Here is a 21,557-nt window from a genome sequence, read left to right as displayed (position 1 = left end):
CTCCAAAACTGGGCCCTCACTGTTCAAATGAAATTAAACGAGTCCAAAACAAAACTACTTTGGCTCGGTCCAATATTAGACCATTTACCCACCTCCATTCCACTGTCCTCCGGCCCCACACTACAGCTTGAGTTCTCAAGCAAAGTTCTGGGCATCATCGTGGACTCCTCACTATCCTTCAATGACCACCTCCACTCCCTGGTAAAAAAAATGCTTCTTTAGCCTTCATATGCTGAGGAAAGTTGAGATCCTGTTTCCATCAAAAACACTTTGCCGTCCTTGTACAATCCATCATCCTCTCCAGATTACACTATTGCAACTCTATCTACTTAAGCCTAACTAAGAAAAGCCTCCTCAGACTCCAGCAGATTCAGAATGCTGCAGCTAAGCTTATTTTCGCAAAAAGAAAATTTGATCACGTCTCACCACTTCTGTCCAAGCTTCACTGGCTTCCAATAATCTCCAGGGTCCACTTCAAATGTGCCTGCCTAACTTTCAAGATCCTTCACGGCATTCTTCCTCCCGTTATTCCACTATCTTGGAATTCCTCTAATCCCAATTCCACCAGATCCTCCCAAAAATAAAAACTATCCTTCCCGTCTATAAAAGGTATATCCCATGCTGGAAAACTAGGGACATCCCTCCCCTTTAGAATCACCAAGCTCTGGAACAATCTTACATCCCCTCTCCGAAATTCGAGCTCCCTCCAACTCTTCCGAAAACATCTGAAAACTTGGCTTTTCTCAAAAATATAACACCTCCCCCCTCTCTGGTACCCTAAAACCCTCTATTCCTCCTTTACTCTTAATCCACAACCACCCTTTGGAGTTCCATTCTATCTCAGTCCTGTAAACCGTGCCGAGCTCTACGATCGTGGAGAAGATGCGGTATACAAACCTAAGGTTTAGTTTAGTTTTAGTTTATTTCATAGTCTGTCATTAATTCTAACATCTTTCTCTCCCATCATTCAGCATTTCCCCTTCTCTCTCTGCTCCCCTTCTATCCAGCATTTGTCCTTTCTCTCCAGCATCTTCCTTCTCCTCCATTTCCATCCAGCATCTGCCCTCTCTCTCTCTCTTTCTCCTTTCCATCGAGCATCTGCCCCTCCCCCTCTTTCAATCCAGCATCTACCCCTCTCTCTCCTGCTTCTGCCCAGCATCTGATCTGTCTCCTCTTCCTTTCTGCCCCCCTCTGTCACTCCTTCCATCATCCACCCTTCTCTCTCCACCTTCCATCTTGCATCTGCCCATCTTTCTCCCTCCTTTCAGCCCAATATCTGCTTAATTTCTCTTTCTCTCCCTTCTATTCAGTCTGCCCCATCTTTCTCCTTCCTCCCTTCCATCCACATCCTCCTCCTCTCCTCCCTTCCATTCAATTTCTTCCTCCCCTCTCCTTTTCTTTACATCCATCATCTGTCTTTTTCTCTCTCCCATGGCATTCCAGCTTGTCTGTTATCTTTCCCCTTTCATCCAGTGTGTATGATCCCTCCCCCTTTCTATCTACAGTCTGTCTCCTCTCATCTCCATCCAGTATCTACCCCCTCCCACCTGACACCTCAGCTGCCGCCAGACTGACGCGAAGCCTTCCCTCCGACATCAGCTCTGACTTCAGGGGAAGACTTCCGGGTCAGCTACATATGACGTGCTGCAGGCTGCCTCCAACCCTGCTGTTATCTGGACTCGAATGAAGGGGTGGGAGGGAGTGCATTTTTGGACACAGATGGCATGAACTTGGAAGAGAGGCTGGAGGAAAGGAGGGAAAGAGATGCTGAAGTGGGGGAGGGAATGCATTTTTGAACACAGAAGGCATGAACTGGGGAGAAAGGAAGGGAGGGAAGGAGATGATGAGGTGGGTGAGGGAATAGAAAAGGGAGAATTGGGCGTGAGTGTGTCAGTGAGCAGGAAAGAGATGGTTGTGTACACATGGGGAATGGAAGAAAGAGGAGAATTTTTGGTCATAGGGACGGAGGTACAGATGATAGGGAAGAGAAAGATGAGAGTGAGAAATGTGGTGGAAAGGGAACAGTGGGACAGATTGAAAGGGATGCAAGGAGAAAGAATGTTGGACATTGTGGTGAAGGGAATGGAGGGAGAGATGTGGCATGATGCTGGAGAGGGGTGATAGAACAGAAGGAGAAATATTGAGCATGGGGCTAGTGGGCAGGCACAAAAGATGAGAAAGGGATAAGTGCTTGACCATGGTAGGAGGAACCAATGGACAGCAACAGAAGAATTTACAGAAGATGGGAAAGCGGAAAAAAGAAACTGGAACAACTTGATGGAAAAATAAGTTTCCAGGCAACAAAGGTAAAAAAACGGAATTTATTGATTAAAATATATTAGCTTTGGGAAATGTATATAGCAGAGTAGTCTTTAAGCCTGATACATTTACGGGTGCTAGAATAGATGTGTGTGTCTGTCTTTCTTTCTTTCTCTCTCTCCTTGGCCACTTTCTGTCTGTCTCTGTCTTTCTTTCTGTCTCTCTCTTCATGGCCGCTGTCTGTCTGTCTTTCTGTCTCTCTCTCTCTCCTCGGCTGTCCACCACCACCCCTTGCCTGCTCCCCCTGTCCAGCAGTAGCTCTTCTCCCTTCTTTTTACCTCCCCACTCTCCAGCAGCACCCCTTCCCTGCTCCCCCTGTCCAGTATTAGCCCTTCTCCCTTCCTTTTACCTCCCCCCATCCAGCAGCACCTCTTCCCTGCTCCCCCTGTCCATCAATACCTGCTCCCAAACCGCTGCTGCTTCCGTTGTAAGTCCGGCCTCGTGCTAAGGCCTGGACATTTGTGGAAGTACCCCTTTTCCCTTACCTTCTCTCAGTCCGTGGTCCTCTTAGACTGAGTGAGTCGCCAGTATGTTCTCCACTTCCTTGCGTCCGTGGTCCTTTTAAACAGAGTTAGGGCGGGAGGGGGGAGTCGCCGGCGTGTTCTCCACCTCCTTGGTCCTCTTACACGGAGTTAGGGCGGGAAGGGGAAGTGGAGTGAGGGCAGGAGGGGGGTTGCCGCCATGGTGGTCGCCATTTCAAACTGCGTGCCTCTGCATAAGCAGTAGGAGCCAAAAAACCGCCGCACACAAACCGCCACAGGCTCGTTCTACTGGCACAGAGCTATGGATCACGGATGCAAGGATCATGAAGTTTGAAGTGCGCATGCACGCTTGGGGTTTTATTACAGCGGATGTCTTTGTATTGTGTCCAAAAGAAAAGAAAATGTATTTCTGGTTTTATTTCTACAGTGTTGAAGTACTTGCTGACCCTTTCTATGGCTGACCCCAAGCACCGGCAGCAGAGGACCTCCGCGAGAAACTCCCCTCCACCAAACGCAGCAGTCACTGGCAGCATCCATGAGCAGCTGATGTGCCAGCATCTGTGATTCAGGGATGCTACTGCTGCCTGCCAAGCCCGGCAAAAGGGACCTCCAGCTAACTGTAGAGGAAGTCCTCAGCTGAAAACTTGGGGGTCCTCATCAGCTGAGTATTTCTATTTTATATTTACATTAGAGGTTCTGGTAGAAACCCGTTTACAACGTATGTATTCTTCCCAATTAATATTTCCAAATTAATAAAGTGTCTTTGCTTATTTGTAAATGGGTCTCTACCAGAGCCTTTAATTCAGTTGCATAATTAAATGAAATAACTATTTCAGAAGTTTATAGGGACGGGCGGGGACGGAGGGGATCCCTCGCAGGGACGGAGGGATTCCTCATGGGGATGGTTGGGGACGGAGGGATTCCTCAAGGGGATGGGTCGGATTTCTGTCCCCCTTGTAACTCTCTAATGCAATCTATATATTTTTATCATGTGCCTTATTTGCTGAATCCACCTATTTCAAGAATGACCTCATTGGAGCAATCTTTAGTAAGAAAAAAAGAGTAGCTTTTTAGCAAGCAACATAAAGCTGTTTTTTTTCATGTGCTGTGCTTCAGTTAATGGATCTTTTCCTCTAATTAGCAAATACCATTACTGTTTGCCCAGAAAAATAGAAGGTTTTGCATGTAATATCTTTGTATTGATGTGCCCTGTTTATGTGGTGGCTTATTAAATGTATTTTGAGCTTAACAAAGCAAAAATAAAATCCTGGAGAGCTATTTAGTAGATCGCATTAAGGACGTCCAAACTATGCCTAAGTTCCATTCTTAGAACTCAGGTCTATCTGAACCCTAACCTATGCTCAAAAGTAGACTTCTTACAATGCCTACAAGACCTAGTTTTACAATTGCTATGCAGCTTGCTAGCTCACTCTGTAGCACACTGGTTAAACCTACAGCCTTCTATCCTAATGTTGCTGCTTCAAATTCCAGCCACTCTGTCTGATGGAAAAGAAATAAATAAAAGTATTAAACAGATCCAACTCCCAGTATTACAATTATAATGAAAAACAGCATAAAATTGCCATTCTAATAACATAATAAAATATTATAACATTAAGGACATTGTTTGGACATCTAAATCTCACCTAAACCTGGTTCTCTAAAGGATGCCTAAAAAGTTAGGCAACTAAACAGTGCTGAATGCCACTGAGCGCGATTCTACAAAGGACGCCTAGCTTAGGCACCTAAATGGCGCCTAACTTTAGACACGTTTTGCAGAATCAGGGCCTAAATGTTTCTTTAAACAAAAATGTTTTCAACAAATCCTTACATTTTTTTAAAATCCTGCATGACTCAACTGTTAGTATAGAGGAAAAACTAATAAACTATTTGGTAATTTGGAAGCCCACGGCATTGGTCACACTTTCAAAAAGTAGAATCCTATTTGATGGACATTTTACTATCGCTATCAGTGTGTTTAGTTGTGCTTAACAGGAAAAATAATTCTGGTGTAAAATTTTCTCACCAGTGGAACACTATGTTTAAATTGCATGTACAGGTCAGTTACGTTTGAAAGAATCAAAAATATATGTAAAATGGGCAAAAAGATTAGACCAATATGGTCTAATTAATAGCGTTGTGGATATGAGTTTCTTTTGCAGTACAAGCAATTGTCATTATTGTTTCTTAAATCAATAAAGAAATGTAAAGATTAAAACAAGCATGATCACAAAATTAGCCTGTGCTAAAACAAGAAACACTATGGAAAAAATTCTGTCTATAATATTCAGTAATGCAGTTTTCACATTGAAGATTTCCCCTGAACAAGTTCCAGCAAAGGAGGATACAGTAAGCTTTCTCTTATTAGACTTAAGCATGTTTATTCAACAACACACTGCATAAACACCTACCTTCATTCTTTTCCTTTTTTCCTTCTGTCGTCTTTTAAAATTCTCCTAAAAAAATAGGAAACAAAAAGAATTTGCACCAATTCAAGCCTCACAAAATAGATAAAAAGTGTGCTTTTTATGTTGCTCAAAAATATAAACTAGGTGTTTATGTCTTTAAAGGCAACAAATGCCCCCCAAATCCCTTTACTGATGTACAGGCTAAGAAATGTGAAGAATTAATTTAAGTACTTAATTCTGGAGGTAAAATTTAAAGGCACAATATTCAGCCACCGGGAGGCAGCCAAAATAACTTCTGTAGTTGGTGTTCAACATGGATATTCAATGCTGTGCTGCTGCTGGTGACCAGCATTGAACATCCAGGTTCTTTTGGCCACTAAAAATTAACTAGCTAAGTCAATATTCAGGGCTGACCAGTTATGTTTATAGCTGCCAAAGATAGGATTGCTATTTACATGGTCCGATTTGGCCAGTAAACGCAGCCACTCAGTGCTGAAAATCGCGGTTATCATGCGATATAGAAAGATTAGGTTCTTACCTCTGTAATCTTCTTTCTTGTAGATGTGTCTAGTGGTCCTGAAAAATAGGGTCTAGTATCTGAACTAGCAAATTGCTTGCAGAAAATTGTCAATCATGTTTTCAACTCCTCCTTCCCAGGGAGATGCTCCTGCCCCCTCAGTTTGTACAAAAGTTCAACTCCTCCTTCTTCGCAGGGAGATGCTCCTGCCCCCTCAGTTTGTACAAAAGCAATCAAGGAGCACAGCAATGAAAGACATAACTGGAAGGAGGAAAACAAGGAAAAATCCCCGACACAACTTTGTTCTACTCTGTAACAAACTTGTGTAACCAGTACTAACCGTGTACAGAAGTGGTAGCTACTCACACGAAAGATTAGGTTACTTATCTCTGCTAATCTTCTTTCTTGTAAATATCCTCTGCAATCTATACCATAGGGTTGTTTATCTCTTCCAGCCTTCAACTGTACGGAACTCAAAATCAAATTCTAGCCCCTCCTCCTGTGGTCATCTCCTGTTACTCACCCCTGGAATTCCAGTTGGTACCCAAGCCAGGTAGAGCTACAGTAAAAACATGAAACACAAGAAAAGACAGAGGGGTGTGGAGATTCCCCGCTACATATCAAGTCTGCTCATGGGAAACAATTTCAAAACATTTAGCGCCATAAGGCCAAACTCTGCATAACATTAAACAAATTGAAAACCGAATAATTTTGGATAAAGGAGACACAGTCTTAGGTTTCAGAAGGGGCCATCACCCAGGTACCCCTCAAACCCTATGTTAAGGAACAAGTATGAGATTCTCAGTGAGGCCGGTCAAAGACAGAAATCTAGCTTACCTGTTACTGGTCAGGCGACCTGCAAAACGGACAGAAAAACAGGCGGGTGTGTAGATTCGAGGATATTTACAAGAAAAAAGATTAGCAGAGGTAAAGTAACCTAATCTTTCGTTCTTGTACAATACCTCTCGAATCTACACCATAGAGACATATCAAACAGTCCCAGCACATCGGAGGAGAAGGGGGGGGGGGGGTAGATGAGCTTGTCAACAGGACTGATGCCCCAAGAGCTGCATCTTGCTTTTCTGCCACATCAAGGCGGTAGAACTTTGTGAAAGCAGGTAGAGAGGCCCAAGTGGCAGCTCTACAAATCTTCTCAGGAGAAACAGCTGTGGATGCTGCCCAAGAGGAAGCCATTCCTCTGGTAGGGTTAGCCTTCACCCCAAGGGGAGGCTTCTTCCCCGCTAACACATAAGCAGCGGAAATTGCCGCATGGATCCATCGAGAGACGGTAGCCTTTGAAGCAGGCCTACCACATCGGGCAGGACCCGCCAGAACAAACAGAAGATCCGAAAGACGGAAGTTATTTGTGACCTCCAGGTATCTCAGAAGGAGATGTCACACATTCTGCGACTGCAAAACACGGTCCTTGGACTTGGAGCCCGATGGAACAAAGATGGACAGCCGAACTTCCTGATTGATATGTAATGCTGAAACCACTTTTAGAAGAAGGCACTGTTCTCAAGAACACCACAGAATCCGTGATGTGGAGAAAAAGGATTTCTGCACGAAAGAGCTTGGAGTCCAAAATTCGACGTACTAAAATGACCGCTAGAAGGAACATTGTCTCGATAGTAAGATCTTTTAGAGATCTGATCCAGAGGTTCATAGAACAGACGAGCCAGCGAATAAAGAACTAATGTCAAATTCCATGTTGGGCAAAGTAGCCGCAAGGGAAGCCTCAGCCTCCCCACGGGAAGTGGACAACATCCATGTGAGATGCCAGTGAACCCCTGAGAACAGTGGGACCCAAACACGAGAGTCCCGCAATCTGAACATGGAGCAAAGAAACCACAAGTCCCTTCCTGATGCCAACTTGCAGGAAGTCTAGGACCTGTACCACTGCAGGGGCCAAGGGATCCACCTGAACTCTCTCACACCAAGCCTGAAAGCACTGCTAGGCTTTTGCATAGGCTGACACAGTGGATTTTGCTTAATTTGAAGGAGTTTAGCGATGACCACAGACGAATAGCCCCTAGCTGTCACTGGCGCGTGCTCCAGAGCCAAGCTGTAAGACCAAAGTGGTCCGAATCTTGGAGCGCTATGGGGCCCTGTGTGAGCAGCCGCAGATGGCAAGGAAGCTGCAGACCCCTCTCCATGCTCAACCGTACCAGGTCTGCGTATCACAGTCTGCTGGGCCAGTCACCCGGCGCAGAACATGCCCTATCATGGGCCACAGGGGAAAAACATAGAGAAGCTTCCCCTGGGGCCAAGGATGCACCAGTGTGTCCAATCCTTCACTGCTGACCTCTCTGCGGCGGCTGAAGAATCTGTCTGCCTTCAGGTACATGGTGGACACCATCAGATAGAAGGATGGACAGCCCTACCGCCATATTATGGCCTTGAACGCTAGCCTGGACAAGGACCAGTCTCTAGAGGTTCAGAATCTGCTAACTCAGAATGTCCTCTGGGACTGGCTCTATTGTTGCAAGATCTAGCAGTCTGTGAACAGTGGCCCGCACGCTCCGGGCTCTCTCTGGATGTCCTATGGCAAAGCCAGGAAGAAATCCGACAGACGTTGGTAAAAGTCAAGTCTGAGACCTTCTCTGAGAACTTCTAGAATTCATCGGTCTGAAGTCACCCTCTGCCACTCCAGCAGGCAGGCCAAAAGTGCCCCCCCTCCCGACCCGAGGAAGAGGCACCAGAGGCCTCGCGTCAGAACTGCTTCTTAGAAGGGGCAGGCCGTTTGTTGGAAGACTGTTGTCGGACCAGACCTCCAAAGCAAGGTCTGGATGAGGCTCAGAATCGTGGGCCCGCCACCAGGGGCCCGCCGGACTGGTGAGGGTGCCGGTAGGGACAATAATTTTGCTGTCATTAACCCCAGGCTGGGCGAGGCTTAGAATCGGTAGCACCTTTGGCTTATGGTCCTGAACACTGGCCATGAGGTCATCTAGACCCTGGCCAAACAAGAGTAAACCTTTAAAAGGCAATCCGCTCAGCTTGGCCTTAGAAGAAGCAGCACCAGACCACTGACGAATCCAAAGCATTCACCGGGCCGACACTGAATAAGCTCCAAGCTTAGCAATGACCTTCATCATGTCATAGAGGGCATCTGCCAAATAATTCACCCCGGAGACCAAGAAATCTAGGTCCCGGAGGCCTACATCCTCAGGATCATGACGGCGCTTAGAGTGACACCCAAGGGCGACGAAGGTGGTGGCCGCTGTAGCTCTCACCCCCGCTGCCGCTGAATCGAAAAAGTGCTTCAAGATGAAATCCACTTGCCTGTCCTGAACATCTTTCAGAACTACCCCTCCATCAGAGGGCAAGGAAGTATGCTTGGTGACCTGCGACACAGCCAAAACCACTTTTGGCAGGGCCAGGCGTTTAGTGAATTCCAGGGCCATGGGATTCAACTGCGCATTTGAAGGGACCCTTCAGGGATTCCCAGGCCTCTGAAAGGATCCTAGTCAATTTCGGATTGTCATGAAAGCGGATAGATGATGCTGATCACTCAGTCTGGAGCAGGGGCCGATTTTGCCCTAAAATAGCTTGGGAAAAACACAGGGAACCCAGGAAAAGTGATTTTTTTATTTTACAGGTGGGGGAGGGGGGTACTAGGACATGCAGGGAAACCACTCAAAAACCCATTTCTAGGATCCCCTAAAATCGCTAAAGCAGCATGCACACAGACTCACAGTGGCATGTGCTGCTATAGAGCTAACACTGAGCAAGCAAAGAGATCAGTACCTCAGGAGCTGAGAAAACTGGATTTCAGGTCTTCTGACCGCCTCACCTTCCCTGTCACCTCTACCAGGATCTCTCAGGACAATTAGGGAAGCTACGCGGTCTGGTCCCGATCGCAGGTGCACCTCCACGGAACCGCTCAGCCTGCGCTTTACCCCTTAGCGGACAAACCAAGGGTGAGATGGCTCCCGATTCCGGAGCCCGATCTGGCCTGAAGGCTGTCCAGGGGGTATACTGCAGCGGCAGGGAACCCCCCAGAAGCAGACAGTATTAAATGTAAAAGTCTGCAATCTTCCGCCAAAGGATATCTCCGCAGGAGTAGGGCACGGCCCGCAAAATATCAAATAAATTGACTAGAACTTAGAAAAAAAATAAAGCACGAGCAGAAGAGAAAGCCCTTACAGCTCAGGCTGTAGGAAACAAAACTGGAATTCTAGGGGTGAGTAACAGGAGGTGATCACAGGAGGAGGAGCTAAAATTTGATTTTGAGTTCCCTACAGTTGAAGGCTGGAAGAGATAACAACCCTATGGTGTAGATTAGGAGCCTCAACTGAATCCTATTTCCCAACTTTTTTGAAGCACACTGCTCTCTCCCTTCCTATTGTTTTTTTTTCCCCATACGTGTCTTATTTACTATCAACAATTTGTATTTCTGTCCCCATCTTTTTCTTTTGTTTAATATGTTTTGTCAGATTAGTTCTATTCGTTTGTTTTGTTTCCCCCAGAAATTTGTAATTTTACTGTTTTGTACACTGCTTAGAATTTTGAATAAGCGATTAAACAAATTTATAATAAACTTGAAACTTAGATTCCAGAGGTATTGTACAAGAATTTCAAATTGCAACTTGAGGAGCAAGTCCACTTTAGGGTCCTCAGTATCCGTTAACACTAAGCAGGTAGGTTTGTTTAGTGACCTGCGCTACAAGTGAATCCACTTTTGGCTAAACAAACAGCTACTGGAAATTTGGCGCCATTGGATACAGCTTGGCTATAGTTTTAGCCACTTGAAGGGATCCCTCTGGTGACTCCTAGTGGTCAGTGACCAGCTTAGTGATGTCCGGATGTGAGGGAAAAAACATGATTTGACAGTTTTCTGCAAGCAACTTGCTAGTTCAGATAACAAGACCCTATTGTTTCAGGACCACTAGACACATTGCACTAGAAACCCTGTTAACTTTTAGCTGCTAACCGTGAATATTCAAAGGAAATAACCAGTTACCTCATGCTGAATACTTGCATTTAACCATTTACCATATTTTTCGCTCCATAAGACGCACTTTCTTCCCCCCCATAAGTGGGTGGAAACGTGTGTGCGTCTTATGGAGCAAATGTAATTAATACCCCCCCAGAATGAGTCTACCTTTTTGGTGGGGCGTGCATCTGACCTCCCTCGTGGGCCGAGGCTCCATTGCGGTGCCGAAAGAAGGGCGCAGCTGGGAAGTGATGTCAGGGTGGGGCATGCGCACAGTAGCAGCACTCTGACATCCCTTGTGGACTGAGGCTACGTTGTGGTGCTGGGAGAAGTGTGGCTGGGGAGTGATGTCAGGGCGTGGTGTGCGCCAAGTAGCAGCATTCTCACCTCCCTCGTGGGCTGAGACGTTGTGGTGCTGGGAGAAGCGCATGGCTGGGAAATGATGTCAGTGTGTCACGAGCCTGCTGCGGCCCGAGAACAGTGACTGCCACCTTCTTACAGTGACCAATTGAGGATGCTCTGGGCTATGAGGAGCATTGGGGGCGGCCCTGCTGGTCTCCAGCCTGGAAAGTAATCACTTTGCCTAGGAAGCCTTTGCTCTCCGCTGGCGTTCTTCTCTGTCAAGGGCCCTGCTTTATATTACAAAATCTTCCCATAGTCTGGTTTCTCCTGCTTCCCTCAATTGTTATCTAGCATGTCTCTCAGCCCCCCCCCAAAGAGTTCAGCAACTTTGTCTCAGATCCCCCATTTCCTTGAGTTCAGTACTCCTTATTCTCCCTTAGGTCCACCCTGCCCCTGTCCTTCAGACTTCTCTATTTTTCCAGCTGCAGTAAATCGCTGCTTGGGCTGACCCCGATCCAACTACACTGCATCCTATCTGGTTGACACAATTTGGTTCAGAATGGTTTTTTTCTTGTTTTCCTCCTCTAAATCTAGGGTGCGTCTTATGGTCAGGTGTGTCCTATAGTGCAAAAAAAATACGGTAAGTGTTATTTAACCAGTCAATATCATTTCTGGTCCGTTCAATAGTGCTGAATAACAGCAGTGTTTAATTCTGGTTTTAGAAAGTCATTAAATTAAGAAATTGCTACAACAGCAATCACACATGTTGCTCCTAAATGCCCCATACACCAAAAAAAGATAAAAACTAATAGGTGAAAATATTGGTTATTATGTTTGACCTGATTTCAAACAAGCATTTGGCTACCAAGTTTGCATCTCTGCCATATTATTTTATAATATTGTATTCTAGACTCCTATTTCCTTGATTTTTGAATACACAGTTTTCAAATCAAAGTAAAATCATTACTTAAATTATCTTGCATAAGACTTTTATTTCTAATGTGAGTATGTTAAAAGAAAACAAAGAATGTCCAGGTTAGGGTTAAACTTTCTGTTAAGTCTAATAGTCATGCGCTCTAGCCTACAGCTGATATTGTGTGGTAATGCAAAAAACAGTTCCTCAAGCAGGGAGACCCCATTATAATCCAACAGATCAAGAACAGCATCTTGTCGTTAGTATATTAAAAAAACTGTACCTCATCATCCTTTCTCTTTTTAAAAATACTGTCTTCAACGTCTCCCACTGCAAGCATGATCATCTGCACTCGCTCCAGATTGACAAAACCACTATTTGTAAGGTACCCCTGCAAACAATGACATTTCAGCAAACTGTGATGTATTTTTATACAATACATACCAAGAAAGTACAAGAAGCAAATACTTTCAACTCACCCCCGTCTTGTGAACTACATCTTTGTAAATGTTAACCAGACGGTCAATTGCACCTTCCCTACAAAGAAAAGAAAAGATGACCCCAATTTATAAATCTCCTGACTTTATATAAAGTACAATTAGAGTGTTTTGCAGGGACACTATTTACCTAATCTCCAAAGATGGTAAATGAGGCAAGAAGTCATTGCCCACAAAGAAGCACATGAAAACCCAATCATCAACACTTCTCTCAAAGTCAAATGGAAAAGGCAAACTGGCCATGGTGAGTTCTCTTTCCAAATACTATAATACAAAAGCGATATCAAGAAGCAGATGAATTATACTAGAAACACTCCAGCTTACAATTGCATTTCAGAATAAGCATATTTGTGTACCTCTCGCAGGACATTCAGACGAATAAAAATAAATTCTTGCTCGCACCCAGGAGGACAATCTGCAAATTCATCATGCTGGAAGTCAGAGGGATAAAAAAGGAAAATTGAATAAACTCAATGCATAAGTGTACTTAGGTATTGAAATACCTTGCAGTTTTTGTGAAAGCAGAAGAGAGCCTTCAGAATTAAAACCTGCTGCTAATTCAGTGACAATGTCAAGTGGAGGACCCGAGTTTGATTCCCAGGCCAGGAATTTATTTCCTGAGTAGGCTGGGCAAGGGGTCCTTTGAAAGTATTTACAACAGGGGTGCCCACACTTTTTTGGCTTGCGAGCTACTTTTAAAATGACCAAGACAAAATGATCTACCAACAATCAAATTAAAAAAATCCCACAAAGCATACTATACGCAGAGAAACTGTTAATTATCATTTATATTCGGGGAGGGGGGGGTTTCCAAAGAGGTCAAGGCAGATGACTTTAAAATATGCAATGTCACCTCAGTAATAACTATACAAAAATAGACAAATATACCCCCTCCCCTTTTACAAAACCTCGATAGCGTTTTTTAGTGCAGGGAGTTGTGCTGAATGCCCCTTGCAGCTCCCAACGCTCATAGTCTCCCTGTGCTAAAAAACACTATCGCAGTTTAGTAAAAGGAGGCCATAGTGCAAAATATAGACAGCAGATATAAATTCTCAGAAAGGACACATTTTGATCACTAAATTGAAAATATAATCATTTTTCCTACCTGATTTCATGAGTCTCTGATTGCACTTCCTTCTTCTGACTGTAAATTCAATATTTCTTTCTGCCCCCCCTTTTCTTTCTGCCTCTCTCCCCCTGCCCCCTCTTTATTTCTGCCTTTCTTTCTCCTCCTGCCTTTCTTTCTCTTTCCCCTGCCCCCTCTTTTATTTCTGCCTTTTTTTCTCTCTCCCCCTGCCTGCCTGCCTTTCTTTCTCTCTCCCCCTGCCTGCCTGCCTGTCTTTCTTTTTCTCTCCCCTGCCCACCCCCCCCAAGCCATCGCGTTGATTTCTCCATGCTTCCCCGAGCCAGGCCTGTCACGTACAAGCACCGGGCCCACAAGCCTTCTCCCTCCCGACATCAGAGAGGAAGTTCCAGGCAGTGATTGGCTGGCCCAGAACTTCCTCTCTGACATCAGAATTGACTTTGGAGGTGAAGGCTTGTTGGTTCGGTGCTTGTACGCACCTGGCCTGGCTCGGGGAGGCAGGAAGAACAAGATTGCAAAGGCAACGTGATCGACTTGCGTTGCCTTTGCGATCTACTAGTCGATTGCAATTGACCATTTGGGAACCCCTGATTTAAAACCTCTGAGGATGAGGGAGGGAGAGGGGGGGGAAGAGGGTAGGGGAAGGCATCACATTTATTTTATGATGGCGACTGTACGGTTTTGAAAGAAGGTATAGTGTGTGGTCCCCAGCCAAGGACTGTTGCTGCAATAATTGGGTTAAGTGATTTGAAGGTAATACAAAATAAATGTAGACATATCCTATATAATAAAACGCTAGCCGCGCATGCGCACTCAGACCTGCGTGATCTGTAATCCCTGATCCGTGATCGGTAGGTCCGTGGCCAGAGTGCATATGCGGCGGCTAGACAAAGCAAGAAACAGACTCGAGCGCTGTGGCTGACTCAGGATGGGAGGATGCGCCACAAAGTGCTGCACAGATACTGGAGGGGGAGAGACATATCGCTTCTGCACATACCGGTACAAACCTCCCTCCAGCGTTGGCAGTCGCTGCACGTTAAACAGGCTGCTTCGCGACTTTCTCCTGCCGTTGAGTCCCTCTGCCGCGTCACTAATGATGTCATCAATGACGTGACATAGAGACTCAACGGCAGAAGAAAGCCGCGAACCAGCCTGTTTAGCGTGCTCTGCCCCCGAGGACAGCAGCCCTTCATTGACTGCAGGTGACCTGTTCAGCTACTCTCTAGAAACCTTCCCGCGGTCCCGACTCCAGCAGCACTGTACACACGCTGCTTCGGGGCCTTCTACTGCCCTGATTTACTCTGGCACAGAAGCAGAGCGAATCAGGGCAGTAGAAGGCCCCGAAGCAGCGTGTGTACAATGCTGCAGACGCTGCTGGTGTAGCAGGTTTGTCGGGACCGTGGGAAAGGAAGGGGGGGGGGGGCCGGAAAGGGACTAAGGGAGCCAACCAGACCGCGGGAAGGGAAAGGGGGGGTAGGGGAAATGCTGCTGCTGCACAGGAAAGTAGTGTGGGGGGAGGGAAATGGCGAGGGAAGAAATGCTGGTAATATACATTTAAAAAAAAAATTAAAAAAAAAACTTACTCTGAAACTTCAGTTATTACAAAAAAAAAAAAAAAGTAGGTGACATATGACACCTCCATATACAAACAGAGAGAGAGACACACAGGAAAAAAAACCCTTAAAGACAAGGAGCAATAGAGAAAGATTGAAAGAAAGAAAAAAATAAAAGGAGAGAGAGACACAGAAAAAAAAAATCCACATACATCAGCCAAAGAGACAAACACCAAAACAAACACAGGGCAGGGAAGCACCAACAAAAAAGACTTCAGCCGCGAGCCGCTCAATGGGACCAGGCAGGCAGCCATGCGAGGGAGAGCAACAAAATTAAAAAAGGTAACATGCAGGGAGAAGCTGGGCCTGCCTGTGGGAAACACAATAAGGGAAGGGGGGAGCCCTTGGAGCAGGCTAGACCGCGGGAATGGAAGGCGGAGGGGCCAAAAGGAGCAGGCCACTTCGTGGTAAGAGTAGGGAAAAGGGTGGGGGAAAATGCTGCTATTGCTGCACAGGGACCTGGAGGGGGAGGGAAATGCGAGCAGGAAGAGGTGATGATGGACAGGGGGGGAAAAAAGGAAGGGAGACTTATTGCTGGACAGGGGGAACAGGAAGAGGTGATGATAGACACGGGGGGGGGGGGAATGAAGGGAGGCCTACTGCTGGACAGGGGGAGCAGGAAGAGGTGCTGATGGACAGGGGGGAGGTAAAACAAAGAGAGAAGGGCTGCTGCTGGATAAGGGGAGCAGTGAAGGGGTGGTGGTGAACACAGGGGAGGTAAAAAGAAGGGAGAATGGACAGGAAAAAGCGGCTAAGGAGACAGAGAGAGAAAGAAATAAAGACAGACACACACATATATTCTAGCACCCGTTAATGTAACGGGCTATAAAGCTAGTTTAGAATATTTAAGCCCACTCTATTCCTGAACCTTCATGTTCAATCCCTTCTTACGAGAAATCTTGTAGGAAGCTTCATTTGTTTAATTTTGCTCCTCCTCTCTGGACTGTCCTTCAATTCCTACTCCTGGCAGAATTCTGCGAACAAAGATTAATTTATGCATTCCACACTGTGAACCCAAAAGACTAAACAAGGAAATTGAGTGGATCACATTATAATATTGTCTTTGATTATTGCTGACAGTCACGTGTAGCATTAAGACTGAACATTCCCACATTGGACACTAACCAGCTGATACACCTATTTTTCTGTTCCGCCGGGTAGGAAGCCTATGGAATAAAGTTTAAATAGAACGTATTGTTTATTTATTATTTTTGGTTTTCAGAATATTTTGGACATGTATTTTAAATTAACATCGCTTATGTTCTTCCTTAGATTTAGTTCTTCCTCCTGATGAAGCGAATAGTGAAAACGATTTTTTGTTGAGGAAGGAGAATATTTGAACATGGAATTGAAACTGAAACTGTTGGATTAGTGATTTTGGTTATTTATTCATTTTTTTTTTAGATTCACACTTGGAAGAATCATTACCCACTGGCGATGAACTGCCTGGATTTCCATAGCGAAAATGTTCATTAATCACCTGCTTGCCAAATCAGCAAGATAAGTGATTTGTTATATGGTTTTTGTTTTTTTGGGAATACCTATTGGAAGGTAGGCAGGGAGTGCTGTGATGATGTGTCCATTAACACCATTGCCAGAGGTGTCAGTGTTAATTTAACTGACCACTATATAATTTACTATTTTTGTGAAATTTTAGCACATATTTTGTTTTTTCAGATTTTTTTAAATATTTGTTGTTTGAAGTGAAGATCTAATTTTATGAGTGTCTCCCGATATACAAGAGATGTTTACTTGATTGTCAGAATTCTGAGAGTGACAGATAGAAGTTCATATAAACAGTTGAGCCTAAGACAGCACAGAAGGAAATGACCCGCTAAGTAGTGGATCACTTCCTCCTCCTACTGCCTGTGTCTGCTTTAAATTCTGCACAGAATGTGCAGAATTCTATGCATCCTGAGGGGATGAGGAATTCTGCACATATTCTGCACATGCAGAATTCTGCCAGGAGTAAATAACAAAGCAGTCATTCATTCCTGGAGAGGACACAGAAGAGGGGTATGGGGAAACTAAACATGTCTGATCTGTTCATATAACTAAACAGCACAATAAATAATCAAATATTAGAAAACAGAATAAACAATTGAACAGCTGAACAATCAGAACTCAGCCTGCACTAACAGGCCTCTCTGGATTGAACAATGCAGTATTCGCAGATCATATTCTTGCTAAGGCTGGACAAAAGAACAAGAATTTCAACTTACTGGGATTTATTGAGACACATACCAGGCGAATCAACATCTTCCAGGGCAGACTTCAGAAAGATTAAGGTTAAGAACCTAATATTTTCTTCTTATACAACCCTACTCTATTCCTGAATCTTCAGGACATAACAGAGCAGTCCCTCAAACTTAGGGTAGGACCAATGAGCCTGCAACCAGAATCAAAGATCCAAATGTGGAATCCCACTTGGCTGCCACATCTATTCTGTAAAACTTTGGGAATGTATGCAGAGAAGACCAAGAGGCAGTTCTACTGGAGAAACAACTGAAGACTCCGCACACGAGGAAGTAACTTCTTGCATGGAGTGAGCCTTCACCAAAATAGGAAGTTGTTTCCCCACTCTGTTATAGGCAGAAGAAATGGCCATTTGAATCCATCTGGAAATCGATGCCTTTAATGTCGGCTGATCCTTTCAGGTCGCACCAGCCAGAACAGATGATCTGACAAATGAAATTCATTCGTGACCTCCAAATACCTCAGCAAAAGCCTGCACACATCTACTTTCGGCAAGAAAGAGGGGACTGTGCACAAAGTTACCTTGCATCTGTAATTCTAAGAAATGAATCTCAACAGGGCAAAGCCTGAAATTTGAACACTCTCCAGGCGGAGATATCAGCCACCAAAAATACCATCTTAATGATGAGATCCATCAAAGAAGCTTGTTCTAATGGCTCATAGGGCGGACTCACAAGTGCCCTGAGATCAAGATTAAGATTCCAAGTGAGAAATGGCTGTCGTAGAGCAGGGTGGAGCCGTAATGCACATTTAAAAAATCTAATCACATCCGGATGAGCCGCAAGAGAGCTTCCATGGGGATTGTGGCCAAAGCAAGAAAGCCTGGCTATATGAACTCTCAGAGCCGAATGCTAGGTCCTTTTCCAGGCCCTCCTGGAGAAAAGCGAGTACTACCAGGATCGACTCAGAGCTCAGATATTTGCTCCTCTGAGCGCACCAGGATTGGAAACACTTCCAGGCCTTCACATACGATGCAATAGTCAACCTCTTTTTACTTCATAAAATGGTAGCAACTACACCATCTGAGAAGCCCGTGCTCAAGAGCTATGCCAGAAGACCAAAGCATTCCAGATCCTGTAGGGCCACTAGGTCCTATGTGAGGAGTCAAGAATGACAGGAAAGCTTGAGACCCTGACACCACTGTAGACATACCAAGTCTGCATACCATAGGTTTCTCGGCCAATCTGGCACCACTAGAATCACCCGTTCCTGGTGTGCCATGATTCTGCACAGCAAACGGCTTATCATGGGCTAAGGAGGAAAGACCTTCCATTGGCTATGGCTAAACTATGGTGTCTACGCTTTCGCTTCCTGGTTCTTGCTTTCAGCTAAAGAACGGAACCACCTTTCTGTCGGAAACTGACGCTATCAGGTCAAACATCCCAGAAATCTCTTCACTATACAAGTGAAGGCTTTCTGGGGTAGCAACCATTTCCAGGGATCCAGTGTCAGCCAGCTGAGGAAATCTGCTTGTACATTTTCCACTCTTGCTACATGCGCCGCAGAGAGCACTAGGGCTTCCAGGTGTAGGGGTGCACTCTTCGTTCCCTCCCTTACAACTGACATAGGCTATTGCTGTTACGTTGTCTGAGAAGACTCGAACTGCCTAGTTCTGTAGGGCATTATTGAATTTTAGGAAAGCCAGCCAAATCAACCAAAGTTCTAAGCGATTGATCGATCACTTCCTCTGGGAAGGGGACCAGACGTTCCTCACTATGAGCTCCTAGCCATAAAGGCTGGCATCTGTCATCAAGATTACCCATGCTGAGATACGGAGGGCAATGCCTCTGAAAAGAGAGAGAGAGAGGATTTAACCACCTATTAGACTGTGACAAGCCTCTGCTGTCCAAGGGAGCCACTGATCCAGCGGATCCCTCTATGGGAACCAACGGTAAAGGAGCACTTCCTGGAGCGGGCATAAGTGGGCTCTTGCCCAGGGTATGACATCCATGATCTCAACCATTGACCCAGTACCTGCAAGTACTGCCAGGCTGTCAGAGCGAGTGTGCTCCAAGACTCAGATCTGTTGGACAAGTTTCTCCTTGCATGCCTCTGGGAGGAATACTTTGTTTGAACTCATGGTCAAGCGGACTCCCAAATATTCAAAATTCTGCATCAGAACTAGGCAACTCTTCCAAAAGCTGACCACCCAGCTGAGCAAACGGACAACTTGGTGATGAGCCAATCGTCCAGACATGGATTGACTTGATTGTTCATTCTGTGAAGGTAGACTGAGACCACCACCATTACCTTGCTGAAAGTCCGAGGTACTGTAGCCAGCACAAAGGGTAAAGCCACGAACTGAAAGTGCTATTCCAATACATGGAACCTCAAATATCTCCTGTACTCTGAAAAAAATGGGCATATGCAGATAGGCTTCCCTCAATGCCACTGACGCGATCACTAACCTCACCGTTTCCATTTGGAACCATGGGATTTTAAGGGCCACATTCATTGCTTTGAGATCCAGGATCAGTCTCCAGTCCTCAGACTCTCTTTTTGGCATGATAAAGTATATCAAGTATCTGCCAGAGCCCAAGTCTGCCTCCAAAACAGGTTCTATGGCTTCTATATCCAGCAATCTCTGGACTGTTGCTCTGACCTTTGCTGATTTTTCTAGCTTCCCTGCTGGGGAGTTCAGAAAAAGATATGAAAGGTGACAACAGAACTCAAGTTTGCACCCTCCCAGTCCAGCACCCAGAGATCTGTGGTGATCTCCGTCCAATCTCCCAAAATGCCAAAAGCCTCCCTTCTAATGCATGGAGGTTTGGCTGTCAGCCTGCCATCATAATTGCTTCTTTGAGGCAGGGGAAGAGTGAGCTCCTGATGATTTGTTGGATGTGTGGATTTTTGAAATGGTCTCTGGCCTGAGGGACCTCCAGAATACTGACGGTATCGCCTGGAGGCACAAAAAGTACTACGCCCTGATCCCCGAGAGGATTGAGGCCTGCTGTCCAGTAAGGATATTGGTTTATGGTCTTGTACACTGGCCCTTGGGCTATCCAGGCCTTTACCAAATAATAACTGTCCCTTAAATGGCAGGTTACTTAGAGTTGTCTTGGATGAAGAATCACCTGACCACTGTCTAATCCACAGCATCCTACAGGCAGAGATAGAGTAAACCGACAGCTTGCTCACAACCCTGAAAAGGATCATACAGGGCATCAGTCACATAATCCACCCCAGTAATAAAAAATGAAAGATCTTTGGCCACAATAGTGTCTGGATTGTGGCACAACTTGAAGTTTGGGCAACAAATGATGCCGCTGCAGCCGCTTCAAACCAGAGGCCATGGAGTCAAAAATCTTTCTGAGCACAAAATCTATCCTACAGTCTTAGGTGTCCTTCAACACCATGCCGTCTTCGCTGGGAAGAGAGGTGCACTTGGTAACCTGCACCACCAGAGAATCCACCTTTGGGGAAACAAAGAGCTGATTAAATGCAGCATCAATCAGATAGAGCTTGGTCATAACCTTGGCCACCCGCAGTGGCTCTTCCAGCATTTCCCAGTAATCCGTAAGCATTTTCATGATGTCTGAATGTGATGGAAAATAAGAAGACTGCAGCTTAGTGCTACTCATAAGAGAGCACTGAGGAGCCTCCAGCTTTAACTCCTGGAGGAACTCAGATAATCTCTTTCAGCATTGATGGTTTAAACAGTCTGCGCACAGCAGAGTCCTTATCAAGATCCGAAGCATCCCCCAGATCTGGGTCCTGCAGTCCTGTGGCTGCAGTATCATCACCCACTGTAGAAGTTCCTGCCAAGGAAAGCAAAGGAATAAAAATAGGTTCTTGATCATCTGAGTCGTTTGGAGACAGACTGCCCCCAAACTGTGCATGGCCCTTCTGAGGGAAACTTGTGCTATGGGGGGGGGGGGGGGGCCCTGGCACTAGTAGGGTCACAATACTAGAAGGAATTATGGGGCCCTTGTTAATCAGATAGGCCTGAACCAATATATTAATAAATTCAGAGGGGAATAAGAATTGCCATACAGACCGAAGGTCCATCAAGTCCAGTATACTGTTTCCAACAGAGGCCAATCCAGGTCCCAAGTACCTAGCTAGATCCCAAGCTGCAAAACAGATCTATGCTGCTTATCCTAGGAATAAGCAGTGGATATCTCTAAGCCATCTCAATAATAGCCTATGGACTTCTCGTTTAGGAAATTAGCCAATCCTTTTTTAAACCA

General features: G+C 45.4%; 1 protein-coding gene across 1 annotated transcript in view; it reads right to left on the bottom strand.

The window, feature by feature from the left end:
* The window catches only part of XRN2 (5'-3' exoribonuclease 2), a 302,991-nt gene that overhangs the window by 192,796 nt on the left and 88,638 nt on the right, over nt 1–21,557 (bottom strand). The window contains exons 10-14 of the mRNA XM_033938550.1: nt 12,771–12,845; nt 12,545–12,678; nt 12,397–12,454; nt 12,201–12,308; nt 5,213–5,257 (exon numbers count right to left, since the gene is read on the bottom strand). Coding sequence (XP_033794441.1) covers nt 5,213–5,257; nt 12,201–12,308; nt 12,397–12,454; nt 12,545–12,678; nt 12,771–12,845 — 420 coding nt within the window. The remainder of the gene's footprint in view (nt 1–5,212; nt 5,258–12,200; nt 12,309–12,396; nt 12,455–12,544; nt 12,679–12,770; nt 12,846–21,557) is intronic.

Source organism: Geotrypetes seraphini, chromosome 3 (genome assembly GCF_902459505.1).
Source record: "Geotrypetes seraphini chromosome 3, aGeoSer1.1, whole genome shotgun sequence".
Taxonomy (NCBI): Eukaryota; Metazoa; Chordata; class Amphibia; order Gymnophiona; family Dermophiidae; genus Geotrypetes; species Geotrypetes seraphini.
This window is presented reverse-complemented; position numbering and strand designations above follow the sequence as displayed.